The 14,972-nt window shown below is 49.0% G+C and overlaps 1 protein-coding gene across 3 annotated transcripts in view; it reads left to right on the plus strand.

The window, feature by feature from the left end:
• Positions 1 to 14,972, plus strand: part of KCNIP2 (potassium voltage-gated channel interacting protein 2) — a 128,505-nt gene that overhangs the window by 66,730 nt on the left and 46,803 nt on the right. Inside the window, exon 1 of one of the 3 annotated variants that reach the window (XM_063132543.1) lies at positions 10,264 to 10,396. The exons of the other annotated variants lie outside the window; for them this stretch is intronic. Coding sequence (XP_062988613.1) covers positions 10,279 to 10,396 — 118 coding nt within the window. The 5' untranslated portion in view covers positions 10,264 to 10,278. Of the gene's footprint in view, positions 1 to 10,263; positions 10,397 to 14,972 lie in introns of those variants that run through there. 3 annotated transcript variants of the gene reach the window in all.

Raw genomic sequence — 14,972 nt, forward strand, 5'->3', positions numbered from 1 at the left:
GCAGGGATCCAAAGAGGCAGCTGCTGGGCATCGCCTGGAAGGGGACCCTCCCCAGGAGTGGGGGGCTGCTGGCTGCCCCCTCCAAGGAACTCTGTGGCTGGCTGGGAGGGCCATCTAGCACTGCCTCGTCGGTGGTTCCGGCTTCAGCATCCACCCCTAGTTGCTTCTCCCAGCAACTTTGCTGCGCAGAGGAGTGTCCGAGGAGGGAGCGCCCACCACCTTTCAGCAGAACATCTCAAGGTGGAGACAGCAGCCAGTTTTGCTCCAGCAGCCTCCTAAGTTTTCAGAAGTGCTGGGACTTCCGGGATGTGTTGGGTGGACAAGACAGCTCTGGGTGTGTTTCCTTGCCGGCAATCGCTGCTGCTCTCTCAGTGACCCAGGAGCAACTCTGGTCTCACGTTGCCTCTGCCACCACCAATCCCAGCTGGATTATCTCAGCACAAGCCTCCTCCTCTTCCTCCTCCCACCTAGCCTGCCGCCTGTCTGAGATCAGGGGTTCTTCTGGCTTGGCTGGGGTATCTCTGGCTTGGGTGCCTGGGCACTCTCTGCACCAGGAACGGAACGCACCATTCTCCCTAAGCACGTCTAGTTTTTACCCTGCCTTGTGAGTCTGGGGAGGGGGGCTGTGTCAGTGCTGGGAGGGGGCCCAGCCAAGAGCCACCCACCCACCCACCCACTGTGTTGTTGGTGGCACCATGACTCACTGCCAGCAACGGTGCAAGAAGCAGCTGGGGCGGGCGATCCGGTTCTTCTACCAGTTTGTCACTGGGACCCTGTCTCAAGGTAGGCACTTCTGGGGTTCTGGAGGAGGGATGGGCTGGAAGCAAGTGGGCTTCGCACGCAAGGCAACTGGGATAGTGGCTAGGTAGGGACTTTCTGCATTTTGTGGGATGGGCTTTCTTTCAAGTTCTGGGCTCTATGGTAAAACACAAGGGAGGAAGCAGCCTGCTGTCTTCCCCTTAGATTTATTTGAACAGTCTACGATGAGAATTCCTGGATGATCCTGGGCATTGAAATGATGAGCCTGAGTGATGCCGGAGTCACTCTGGTTTTGGATTACATGCACACTTCTGCTGTGATTCAGAGCCTGGGCCCCTAATCTGGTCCCTTAGACTCAGTGACCGGATCTTTCCCTAGTCCCTTGGTGCTGGGAGCACTGGCTCCAGCTGGGAAGCTTGGAGATGCTGTTTATGTATCATACCCTTTCCAGGCTCTCTGTTGCTTTCACCGGGAGGCACCTGACGGGTTGGCTCCCGTGCCCCTATCCCCATCCCACCCTCTACCAGACCTTCTCACTGAGAGATGGAAACTCTGCTCTGCAGACGGAATAAAACCACAATGAGAGCCTGGCTGGAGACTATGATTTTGTATGGGAGCTCATCCCTTCCAACACCCTTCCAATTTGTTACATCCAAAGTTTGTGCCGATTCCTGTTATCTGACCCTGAAAAAGCAAGCCTCAGGTGTCAACTGGTATGCAAACTCTGGGCTTTTCCGGCCCTGAAGGGTGTACTGAGCCCTTCTCTGTCCTTGCATTTTCCTGTCCTCCCCTGGCATCGTCCGGGGACAAAGACCATGCGTTTGGAAACCTTAGTTATAGTTGAAATGCAAATTCCAACCTTATCTGTGTCTTCCCATCCTAGTTACATCTCTAACGCTGTCATTTTCCCCTGACGTCATCCTTGCCTGATCTAGTTCATTCATTTGAAGAAGAATCCCATCCCCTCTTTCTCTCCCCACTGCCTGTTGGTCCCCAGAGTGTTCGGTAGATGTTCAGTGAATCTCGGTTGCTGGATCAAGCTTCCCGGTGCTGCCAAAGCACAGCAGAAGGACAGGTTCCCCTTTCAGCTCTCCTGTACAGGTCTGGGCCCAATATTTTTCTCCCTGTGCCCATTGTTTATCCCTGGACTACTTCTGGACCAGAGGCAAAGGCATCCTGTAGCATGTAGCTGTGTCTGCCCAGGACAGATCGAGGCACAATTGCTGTTTGCTGCACTTTCGTAGGATGCTAGGATTGCTCTTTGAAAAGTTGAGGAGCAGCTTTTTAAACATTTCCTCCTGTTTGATGCAAAAACTGTCCATCTGTTCTGTTGGCTGCCTCCCAACTCCACCCTTTACAGTGTAGGAGTTCAAAATCTCAGGCCTTAGGACCAAATCTGCCCCTCCTGGAATCCCAATCTGGCCCCCTTCCCCCAGTCCATCCACTCCCCCCCCCACCACTGATTGTTTGGTGATTTCCTGGCATTTGCACAGTTTTTCTCCCCCAGTTCTAAAAGGCTGAAATGCCTCTCTGAAGGCTTAGTTACTGGCAGTCAGAGCTTTCAGCTGCAACGGCTGGTATTTTGGGATCCACCCCTGTTGCTGTCAGCCCCCAGTCACCATTGCAATGCAGCCCCCAAGGACATCTCTGCGATGGAATTTGGCCCTTGGGCTGTGAAAGGGGTTCAACAACCCTGGTGTGTAACGCAGGCTCTCTATTGGGCAAGTGTCAGTCTTAGTTTTGTACATTTCACTGTGACAGGGCATCTTCTTGAGCATGTCACTGAAAGAGTCTCACTTGTTGATGTGATGGAATATGCATGGGATTTATCTGACTTTTGCCCAGGGGAGATAATGATGATAACTTTGAATGATCATCAGGGCTGCTTGAAATTAAAACCCATGATCTGGAGAGCAAAATGGGGAGTCGAAGGCCCTGCCTTAATGGCACTGTGTTGCCGCTGCTTTGCTTTTAATCCCCATGGTTTTGGTGCTGTGGGGTGGCAGCAGGGGATCCTGACTGTAGAGGCAGGACAGGTTTTCCAGCAGCCGTTCAGCGCATCAGGCCCAACCCCTGCCCTCTGCCCAGCTTCCTGTGGCCAATCAGTGGTCACCATCTGCCCCGGAATGCCCAAGGCTCAACACCGGAGCGAGGTAACATGGCAGAAGGGACGTGGGGACCTCACTTCTTCCAATGTGCAGCTTTGGGGAAAAGCTCCGCAGTGGCTGCAAATTCCTGGCCGACGCAGCGCCAATTCACAGCCACTGTGGGGCTTAGAAGATGTATAGACAGCCCCTAAGTGACGCTGGAATTGCTGGCTGAAAGTGTCTGTGCTGTGACATTGATGCTGATCCAAGTATTGCTGTGTGTTGTTAAAAAGCATCATATTAAAATTGATTATTTAAGTGCCTAATGCAACTGGGATTCATGGCTGGAAAGGAAGCTCAACCCAGATCTCCCTGTTCCAAGTCCCATAATCCATCAGCCACACCACATCTTTCCCTTTGATGTCCAATTTACTAGGATAAAGATTTGTCCTTCTGTCCTACTTTGCCAGCTTTCCCCTCCATTTGTCAGCAAAGTCCACATTACAGCTTAGCATGAGAATTCAGGTGCCACTATTGCACATTCAGAAGTACACATTTTATCCTCGGTGGCATAAAATGTGACACCCAGGACACTGAGCCTCTGAGCTCCCTGAAACTGGCATCTTAGAATCATACTCATGTGTGCCTAAGGATCAACCTCATCCAGGCAGCAAACAAATTCTTACTGGGTCCTGCCCCACTTTCTTTGAATCAAGCAGTGGGCATGTTCTGAGCCATTTGAGATATGTAACTTTCTTTTACTCTTTGGAGTTGTTGAGGCACCCTGTGCTGGCCAGCTTAACTTAGCTGAACTCCCAAGCAAAAAGGTATGGAGATAGTTTGGGTTGAGAGTAAACAGAGACAAATAGTTGGCATTTCATGTTCTTTTCAAGCCTAAAGGCCAATTCACACTTGATGTGGTAAAGATGTTTAATGTTGATGCACAGGAATACTTGGATCAGCATCAATGTCATGTATTCTGTTTTGGTTTGTTCACCAAATGTTCACATGTGAATGCTTTTGGTTTAAAAGTAGCACTTCCAAGAGCTGGGATGACTCCTCCAAGTCCCTTTTGTTCACTTCTTGCACTGCTGTTCACAGCCTTTTTGCTGCTTGATGGCTGATTTGTAAAATAAATAAATAAATTATAGTGTCTATAGTCAGCGAGATGATGTCACACAGCCAAATAAAACTGGATATATGACAGCATCACTAAGCCAATTCATAGTGAGGGCAACACATCCTGCATAATATTGTTCTCGCTCTGAATGGGCTCTGGGTGTGGCAGGGAAGCAGCTGCCTGAACATGAGAATGCTTATCAGGGGAGCAGCATGGCTGTTGTGCTGTGAATACCTTCACCTTTTCCAACCCCCTATCCCCATCAGCCCAAAAAAATAAAGGGGGGGAGAGAGATTTTACAGTGGAAGAAGACATTCCCAACACATCTGGAGGGCACTAGGATGGGGTAGGCTGAGTTATACACTAGGATGACCTGTGCAGGTTGCTGCAAGAACCACAAATGTACATCTGACGGACTTCAGATCTGTGATTCTAACACAAAACTCTAAAACTAGTCAAATGAGCTGTGTCTGGACTTGATCAAAGGCCACTAATTAATACTGATATTTTGCACGTGAGGAATCCTGAGACTGGCAAATGTTGTTGTTGACATTTTATGCAAGAGCAGGGAATACCAGCACTTTACAGTTGGGCAGCACAGAGGCTCAGGGATATACAATTTGCTGATGGATCAGGCAAATAAGTTTGCATAGGATTGCAGCCTTTTTGTTGGTACTGTGAAAAAATTGGGAACAGAAACACTTGCTGGTCTACTAGAAATCACCCGGAGATCTAACAGTAGATCCTGATCTGTGTTTGACCTACCCCTGAGTTAAAGTGCCTTTAGCAAAGTTGGCATTTGGTAAGACTAATGATAAGATGCTTTTTATTTTATTTTTATTTTATTTTATTTTATTTATTACATTTTTATACCGCCCAATAGCCGAAGCTCTCTGGGCGGTTCACATATATGCTAAAATTACATTGCTTCTTTTAAAATAAACTTGTATTTCTTTAAACTTTTAATTTAGCCCTTGTTTATCTTGGGATTCAAGGGGCTCAGGTCAGGCACCAGGGGTGGGCGTGGTCAGGCACTGGCCAAAATCCACCCCCTTGCAGGGGGCCACTGCCTTTTCTGGCACCTCCTGGTCCTCCTCCTTGCTGTTGCTGCCTGTTCACCTGCTCTCTCCAATCATGCAAGTAATGACAAAGGGAACGAGAGATGGAGCAGCAGCAACCACTTCCTTTGCACTCTCCTTCTGGGGAGCTGTGAAAGTTGGCCTCAGAGGCAGAAGGTGAGCAACAGGAGTGGGCCCCACTGAGGCCACCTTGCCCAAAGGCCCCCCAAAACCTGAAACCAGCAGTGATTATCTTAGAATTAGGTCTTCCACTGCTTCCAAGGAGCTCCAGGGGTACTAAGGTTCAAATTTGCTTAGAGCTTGTCTCTTTCTCCTGGAAGGCCTTCTCAATTCATCCTAGATGTTTAGGAGCAGGTTGTAGTGGATTCCTGCACTGAGCATGGGGTTGGACTCGATGGCCTTATAGGCCCCTTCCAACTCTACTATTCTACGGTTCTAGTTATTCAGTAGTGAGTGAAATGCACTCTGCTTGTTCCCAAAGGCACTCTCTTCTTGAGGAACCATTCACATGTTACAGAGCTGAGCCCCAATTCAAACAAAGTCCTGGTTCTCCTGCTAAAAGACCCCTTGTAAAGCTGTAGGCTCCCTGGACTACATGACCCCTGGGCAAAGAGGAATTATTCTCAATCAATTAACCAGATTTGAGCAGTAACCTCAGTGGCCAAAAATAGCAGTTTGCCAATATTTGGCTGTGTTTTATTAATAATCAGCTCCTGCTCTGATTAGCAGCACTATAATAAGATTCAGCTGTGACCTAAATTTAACCATCCTAATGGACAGATAAAAGGGGCTGCTGGGGAAACAATTAAAAAATTGGAAGTATCCATCACTCCCTCAGCCTTAGCAGGGCAGGCCTTTCAGGGGAGTGAACTGCAATGGGGAAAGGGGGGGATGTCAGCGGAGAAGGACACCCGTTTCCATAGCTGGGTAGAATAGGCAGTCTGGTGTTTTCAGCCCCCGCGTCCATGCCTGCTGTGTTGCATTTTAAGGAATCCACTGCTGTTATATAACAGTCAAATGGTCCATGTGATCCACTGTGCTGTTTCAAATGGGATTGCATGAGGTGGCATACAGAAACACTGCCTGCCCTTCTATGGCTTCCTTCCTGGGAGGGGAACCATGACAGGCTAGGAAGATGCAGGATGCCCAGGGCCTTCAGCTGAATCCTTAAGGTGTGCTCTTCCTGCCTCCCTTGGACTTTCAGAAGAGGGCAGCGATCCCACCAGGCTCTTTTGATGTTTGATACACATGGCTTTTGGGGAAGCATTCCACTTGGCACACCTGTGCTGTCCTGTGTGGTGTTCAGGGACATGTTACCCCTGGGCTACATGGCTGTGGATCCCTGGGGTCTGCACTAGCCGTGGCACACGAGGCTGTGTCTGAGCTGGAAGCCTTGCAGCTCCTTCTGCTATTTATACCCAGGCAGGTGGGTGACTGGTTAATTTTAGCTCTGTGCCAGTGCTGTCTCGCCGGGAAACTGGTGGGTGGCTCTGTGTGTCTCTGTGTGTGTACACATGCATCCACAGCTATATTTTGGAGACACAGTGGGAAAAGTGGGACAGCAGTACCTGGTCCTTGGCCTCTGATTGCATGAAGGTGACAGCACAGATGTGCAATTACGGCCACACGTGCTCGGAGATGCAAGACAAGGATAGGAGCTGACCAGTTAGAGGTGGTGTTGTGGCCACTAGGCCATTGTAACAGATGGGTGGATGGATGTAGAAGGAGCTGGGTGTGTGCCTGTGCAGTGGCCAAGAGCCCCAGCTACAAATGAAGGAGTCCTTGGTTGAAATTTCACCACTCCCACAGACTGGCCTTAGGTGAGCCATTCTCTCTCTGCCTCAGTTCTACCATCTGTAATATGCAGGCTAGAATCATAAAATAGTAGTGTTGGGCTATAAGGCCATTGAGTCCAACCCCCTGCTCAATGCAGGAATCCACCTTAAAGCATACCTGACAGATGGTTGTCCAGCTGCCTCTTGAATACCTCTAGTGTGGGAGGTATTTGGTAATTGGTTCCCTTGGCGTACTGCTCTAACAGTCAGGAAGTTTTTCCTGATGTCCAGCCGGAATCTGGCTTCCTGTAACTTGAGCCCATTATTCCTTGTCCTGTACTCTGGGAGGATTGAGAAGAGATCCTGGCCCTCCTCTGTGTGACAACCTTTCAAGTATTTGAAGAGTGTTATCATGTCTCCCCTCAGTCTTCTCTTCTCCAGGCTAAACATGCCCATTTCTTTCAGTCTCTCCTCATAGGGCTTAGTTTCCAGACCCCTGATCCTCCTCCTTGCCTTCCTCTGAACACGCTTCAGCTTGTCTGCATCCTTCTTGAAGTGTGGTGCCCAGCACTGGACACAATATTCAAGATGAGGCTAATAACAAGGCTAATAATGCTGATTTGCCTTGGCTTACAGCGGGGGTGTTGTAACGTTTTTGGGTGGGGAGCCAAATTGTGGGCCAGATGACATCAGTGGGCATAGCCATGCCCACTGATACCACCCCACCAATTTTGCCTTTCTCCATGATAGGAAAAGGACTTGGCTGGCACGTGGAGGTGTCCCTGGCTTCACGCAGTGTGTGCCATCCCCATTACAGCGGCACATGCTGTGCAAAAGGACTTGGCCCATATTGGGAAGGGCAACCGCTCCTCGCAGTGCTGGCCAGTTGCATCCCCACTGTTACCTCTGATCTTGGATTGGAGATAACAGCAGGGATACATCTAGGGATGGGGCCTGGAGACCAAGCCCCACCTCCTGAACGAATACAAGGAGGCTCTGTGTGCCAAATGCGGCATTCTGGGAGTTGTACACTGGCTGGGGCATTCTGGGAGTTGTAGTCCAACACATCTGGAGCGCCCCAGGTTGAGGAAGGCTGCGTTAGAGGTTCAGCTTCCCTGGATTACAGGGTTGTTGTAAGGATTTCAACTAGATGATACAAGTGAAGCAATCTGAATACTTGAAAGAACAATACAAAGTTTAAGGAGTGTCATTAGTCAAAGGGTGCTGCAACTGAGCACATAACCATGAACAGTGTTCTGGTCTACTTCACATTTAGCTCACAAAAGGGTGAAGGGCTTGAGGAGAGAATGCTGCTTTGTGTCTTGCATTTCAAGGCACTTCTGCTTAGGTAATTGCCATATGTCTGTGCATTATGCTAAAGATAGGCTGCAATAAGCTCTCATTTACCTCTGTTTACCTTTAGTTACTATTTTGAAAGAGACTTACAGTTCCCTAAATAAACACAGCAGTTTTGTCTCTGTGTAGCCTCCATGGAACAAAGCGCAATGTGTGTGCCTTTGATGTGTGTGACTTTGAGCCCGTGAGGAACTCTTTCTCTTTTCAAAGTGAAGAAGACACCACCATTTCACTGTTTACCCCCTGTGGGTTGTCCTATGTTGATAGGAGGTGTCTGCAGGTTTGGTGTCAAGGGTAGGCCTTGTAGGGGGCTCTGCCGAGGGCCCGCATCCCAGCAGGGCCTCACTGACAAGAACCCTCTGGAATGGCTTCTTCCCTCTACCATTGTAACCTACTTGTTTACCTGCCTCTCACTTTGGCCAAGGCAGTGCTGGTGGTAAAGAGGAGGCACAGCAGAGGCCACCGACTGCTTGGTCCCCGGCTCTCTGCCTGTCAGGCCAGCAAGTAGTCGCAGTGGTGAGGAAGAGGAGGAGCAGCAAGAGCAGCTGGTGATAATGGCAGTGAGAACGTAGTAGGCTCACTGAGGGAGGGGGGCATTGAGGGAACCTTGCTGTCGGGCCCTCCAAGCCCTGGAGCCAACGTTCAGTGTCTGGGTTGTTACTCAGAGACACTCTCTTTGCAAAACAAAGATTGCTATTAGTCCTGAATCTGGATTCTGCAAAACTTGTGAAATGCTATCCCCTTTCCCCCTGCTGCTCTTCAGCCATACACTTTTTATTTTATTTTTATGCTCAACATCTATGCTGGAGGAAGAGTTCTGTGTGACTTGAAAGCATACTTCCATAATTCTAAACACTAAGCAGAAAGTATGGGCTCACTACTCCGTTGGAACGAATGCTGCTGCAGCAGCAGTACTTGGTGCCTTTGGTCTCTGCACCACCATGCTGCTCTCACCCATCCTTTTAATCACTGCTACAATTAGAGTGTGAAGATTTGGGGCATCTAGAGGTAGGTGAAACTTAACTGATTGTGTGCACACATGCAAACACAAACACACACACATCCAGCTCTAACTCTTTGCAGGAGTTCTGGAGTCCACAGCCTTCATGCATCTGTACTGGCACTTCATGCCCCCAAAAGAAGAGCTGTAAACCAGTGGTAGTGCTCATGCTTTGCATGTGGAAAGCTCTTGGTTCAATGCTCAGCATTTCCAGTTATGGGGGGCTGAGAAAGACTCTTGTGTGAAACTCTGGAGGGCCATTGCCAGTCAGAGTCATGCTGAGCTAGATGGACACATGGTCCGTCTTGGTATAAGGCGGCTCCCTATGACATTGAGCTTCTTGGAAGGGTCACAAGCAAACCTCCATACACTTACACTCACTGGTTTTCAGAACAATGAACCCAGCCCCACTGAACAGTAAGCTGGATTGGGAAGGGAAGGAATGAAATGGGAAAGTACAGGAGGAAATGAAGCAATATTGGGAGGGTTAGCTGCTTCTGACCTCAGTGTCTTACCTCTGGGAGAGTTTTGAGCTGTGGAGAGCATTACTGTCTCTTTGAGAAAATACGCGCACACACACACACAGAGATGTGCACCTAGCCACTTCTGCTTTGCATTCATTTAGCATGCAGTTTAATTAAATGCAATTTAATGTCTTCCAGTCCACTATTATTAAAGCTTGCTGAGAGGAAGATAACATCCTTAATGGCTAGGTGGAAATCCTTGCTGTAGTGCAGAGAGAGACTCCCAGGTTAGGGATGTGAGAGCGGTCGCCCGTTCACCTTGAAAACAGCAGTGCATCAGGGCCCAGTCTTGGCCCAGGAGCTGATCTTCCCCATCTTCTCTGTGCTTCATCTCTTGCATTGTCCCCCCCCCCCCACACCCACCCACTGGGCTTCCCCCGGGCCAGCCTGTTATTTTTAGACAGGCACCATGTGTCAGAGAAGAACAATTAATGTAATTGGTTTGGGGAGCCTGGTTCGTGCGCGTGGCCGAGAGCGCAAAACTCGCCTTCGACAAGAGGCTAACGCCAAGGTAAAACAAGGCTGGGGGAGCCAAGGCTCAGTGGGTGGGTGGGTGGGTGGGGAGCACCACCTCTGGCATGGAGAGGGAATCCCCGCACAGCGACAGCCTCCTGTACGCCTCCCTTATTGTCATCCTCCTCGTCATGTCCTACTGGTTCACCACCAAGTGCTTCAAGATCCTCAGCGGCATCGAAGGTAAGTGTGGGCTGGGAAAGGCCGGCGGAGAGGGAGCGCTGAAGGCTGAGCCCAGGTGGAACCCCTGGGGTTGGGTGGAAGAGGGCATCTTCCTGTGTGGCAGGCAGGAAAATAAATCAGGGAAGGGTCTCCCGCTCCCTTTATGGCTTCGGTATCTGTCCCAGCTTTACACCCCTTCTTCCAGTCTGACGCATCAGCCGGTTTGTTTTGTAATTGCTTTGTCTTAACTGCATTTTTCTTCCTTTCTTGGGTGCCTGATCAATTAGAAGTGCCCCCTCCATGTGGGCCAGGGGTCAGTGGAGACTGGTGCCTCTGATGTCAGTAGGGCAGTGAATCTGCTTCAGGTTTCAGTCAACTCTAAAGAAGCTCTCCAAGGTGCTCCACCGCAAGCCTCTACTGCCAGGAGTGCACAACCTGTGGCCCAGGGGCCACATGCAGCCACCCAAGCCCTTTACTGGGGCCCCATTGGGTGTCCTGCCACTGATTGTACTCTCCACTCAGTCCCTGAGAGATCCTCATATCAATCATTCCTTCCCTGCCACTGCTAGAAGAAAGGAAAAAGGCATTTGTATCGGGATCACTGGTGTGTGTGTGTGTGTGTGTGTGTGTGTGTGTGAGAGAGAGAGAGAGAGAGAGAGAGAGAGAGAGAGAGAGAATGTGAACCATTATCAGATGTGGCCCTTGGAGCCAAAAAGGTTGTGCACCCCTGATGTAGGCAGTGAGCCACCCATTTTCCTCTCCATTTACCTTGATGCTGTTGACCTGGGTTTATAACGACCTAAATTATTTTTCATGGAGGATAAGGCTATCAGCGGGTAGTAATCATGATGGCTATACCTTATCTTCAGTCTCAGAGGCAGTATGCTGGGGGATATAAGCAGGAGGGTACTATTGCATTACTGTCATATTGTGGGCTTCCTGTGGTCATCTGCTTGGGCACTGTGGGAACAGAATGCTGGGCTAGAAATGGCTTTGGACTGACCCAGCATGGCTCTTACATTCTTGAGATGCCCATGGCAGTACACTGATCCATGTTCCAAAACCAGCACATGGTCTAATAGCCCCACCCCCCAGTGCTTAAGTTCCTCCTATGAGAATTTCAGGGTGGGGGCTCAGGTCCACATCAGTCACAACTTCTGACCTGGAAGCCTTTTCATCTAAGTCCAGTGGCATCTGGACTGCTTGGTAGCAGGAAAAAGCACTGTGCACATGCTCTCAATTATTCTTAATGTTCATATTCTTTGGACTCTTAAGCTTAGCTTCTTAAGCCAGTGCTTTTGTGCGTTCAGTTCAAATTAACTCTTGGCATTGCACAGACTGAATGGGATGCTGCCTACTTGATTGTCCTTTTGTTCTGATCTCTGAGAAATTTCCAAGGGAGAGTGAGCCATGTTTGTGCTTTCCCCAATTCCACTGTAATGTTTGGAGTGGAGCTTGTTATCTGAGCTGGGTGGGGAGGGATGGAGATTACTTTTCCAGGGTTGTGTTAGCAGAGATGTTAGGGCTGGATGTCCTATTACACCCCTTCCCATTTGAAATGCTAGCAGCGGGCAGGGGACAGAGAAGAGAAATGGCACCTCGTACTGCATTAGCTGGACCTAACTAGTCCCCAGTTCCGTTGGCCTGGCAATTTGAAGAAGCTTTGTCAAGTTGTCTCTCCACCTCCTATAGACACATTGCCAGTTTACAGACATATGCATACACACACACACAAAACAGGTTGTGTGAAGTGACACAAAAGAGTTCAGAGCTTTCATATTCAGAGTGTGGGATGGGCTGTGGCCAACAACATATTTTGCTCTAGAGCAGGAATGGGCAGCATGTTCAGCCTGGGTGCTGAGTTCTTCCCATTAGGGCTGGAGCAGCCCCCCCCCTCTCTCTCACACACACACAGAGAGTGATTGCCCGTGCAGAGCCTTATCTGCTAGGCAAGCATTCCCCAACCTTGGGCCCTCCAGATGAGTTGGACTATAACTCCCATGCTCCCCAGCCCATATGGCCAATGTCCACGTTCTAGAGCCCCCCCCCCCCGCCCTCCCTCTCAGCTGATAATGATCCCTGTGGTAGTATTGGTCCTATGGGCCGTGATGTTATGCTATCAATATGTTTGGATGAATAGAGAAAGAGATTTGGGAGTGGGGGTAAGGGAAGAGGTAAAGCACGGGGAGAGAGACAGACCTGGAAGGAAAGAAAGGAAAATATGGTTACCCTGCTTATAATAACAGGTCAATCTTGTACCTGTGGTGACCAGAAATCTATTCCAGAGGAGCAGCTGGGAGTCTTCTTAGGAGCACAGAAGTCACCATGTTCCCCCTCCACCTGTGACTCCAAATGGATTCCTCTAGCATAGAGTCTAGGGAAGGAGATGCAATTCTGTGCATCCATAGTCCGTAGTTAATTAACACCTTTCCTCCAAGGAGCCATACACCACTCTCCCGTATTTTATTCTCACAACAACCCTGTGATGTAGGTTAGGCTAAGAGATAGGCCTAGCCCACATTCACCCAGTGAGAGCGCATCATGGCTGAGTAGGGATTTGAACCTGAGTCTACCTAGTCCTCATCCAATGCTCTAACCAGGCTTCTCCAAATTAGTGCCTTTCAGATATGTTGGGCTGCAACTCAACATACCTGAGTTGTAGTCAAACACATCAGGAGGGCACCAGGTTGATGCCTTGCTGCTTGCTTCAGCTCTTTGGAGGCAGGGGGTGGTTCAGCTGAATCCACCAGTTCACCAGCATATGTCTCATTAAGAACTGGTGCTTTAGTGTGGGACTGCTGAGCAATTGTCAGCCTGTCAAGCATGAACTTGCTGGGAGTGTGACAGCAATGGTGCCCAAGTTTCCCATGAAGATGGAGGTGACGCCGGTGCCATTCCCTTTGAACGCCTTCAGACTCTGCACTGTGCCACTTTATTGGCAGAGACACCAATTGCCATTCCCATTTGGAACAGGAAATGGGGTTTCTGCAGCAGCTGCGTTTCAGGCAACAGCAGTGTTGGAATGAAACACAGAATTCAAGTGTAGTTAATGGTACAGCTCCTACCTCTGCCTGAGAAGGTACAAAGAGGGAGCTGTGGGCTGTGAGACCAAATGCACAGCCAGCGAAGGGAGTGTGGGAAGGGAAGTGCTGGGCTTTTAAAAACCCAGAGCAAAATGAAAGCAGAACATCTTTGAGTCTTATCACCCTCCCCCACCCCACAGCTGGATTTATGGCCTTGTATTCTCTGTTGATAGAGTCATTTGTTGGTAATTTATTCATGAATTTGCTATTAATGAATTCAGAATTATGTCACTTATTTGTTATAAATAATTTCTATAGCACTTTCAGTGTGTCAAGTGCTTTACTGTTCTCACCGCTCTCAGGATCCCTGTGAAGTAGGTCATTATGATTTCCATTACAAGGATGGGAAATGGAAACTAAAGATCAAAAAAAGTGTACTCCAACTGAATCTTCTTCTTGGTGTGATACTCTCACAAATCTAGATCCAGTGCCAACAGTGCACTCTCCTGTTTCCATGTAATGGATCTGGGGATAACCTTGCTGCTCTTTTCCTCTTGCCTTTTTTATGGAGGTATTGGCAATTGTGCAGTCCAGGACAGGGGAGGAAGAGTGCACAGCCTCTAAATCAGCCTTCCTCAACCTGGGGCGCTCCAGATGTGTTGGACTGCATCTCCCAGAATGCCCCAGCCAGCTGGCTGGGGCATTCTGGGAGTTGTAGTCCAACACATCTGGAGCGCTCCAGGTTGAGGAAGGCTGCTCTAAATGAAGGTGGTGGTGGTGGTGGTGGGGTGCTGAAGGCAGCAATGGGAGCAAGTGGGTGGGTGGAATCTTGTCTCAGCTTTTTTGAGGCAGGGTGTGGTACTTATTGCTTGAAACATTAGGGTGTGCCTGGGTACACCAAGCACACCCCTTGCACATACTTATGCCCATGAAAGACATGTGGAGTGTGCTCAACAACAACAAAAGTAGTTCTGAAGAAAAGGAAACATGTATAATTTGTGTATATTACATCTGGCCATTCTCTTAACCAGAAAGCTATTCTGAAAGCTATACATGCATGTGTGTGCATAAATGTGTATGCAGCGCACGGACCACCCAGGCAACACTGGATTTGGCCCTTGGGGACAAAAAGGTTGTGCGCCCCTGCAACAAAGTGACTGAGCCTGCATATCAGACATGGGTGTCTTGTTGTCTTTATATTGTAAATTCCACAACTGTTTGAGTCAATTGTTAGGCTAGACAACTTACATAGTTGCTAAGAAGTAGCTCCTGGTAAGTGCTGAGCAACTATCCTCCTTCCTTGCACAATGATGACATACACAGCCTCTCGTTCTAATTTGCAGTTTTATCTGAAAGCCTTGATTGGTTTCCAAAAGCACCTGGCTCCTGAGATTACTGGCTGTACCTGGAAATAGGAGCAGGCAATTTAACCCATATAAACCTCAAATTGCTTGATGTCCCTGACTTAAATAATAGTCTTTAGCAGAGTGGGCAATGAGATAATGGTGAGATCCTTTTGTTAAATAAGAAAGGTGCACCTAGATGTCACATCAGCATGGGTCCTTTGTGTTAAT

This window comes from Elgaria multicarinata, chromosome 8 (assembly GCF_023053635.1).
Source record: "Elgaria multicarinata webbii isolate HBS135686 ecotype San Diego chromosome 8, rElgMul1.1.pri, whole genome shotgun sequence".
NCBI classification, from domain to species: domain Eukaryota; kingdom Metazoa; phylum Chordata; class Lepidosauria; order Squamata; family Anguidae; genus Elgaria; species Elgaria multicarinata.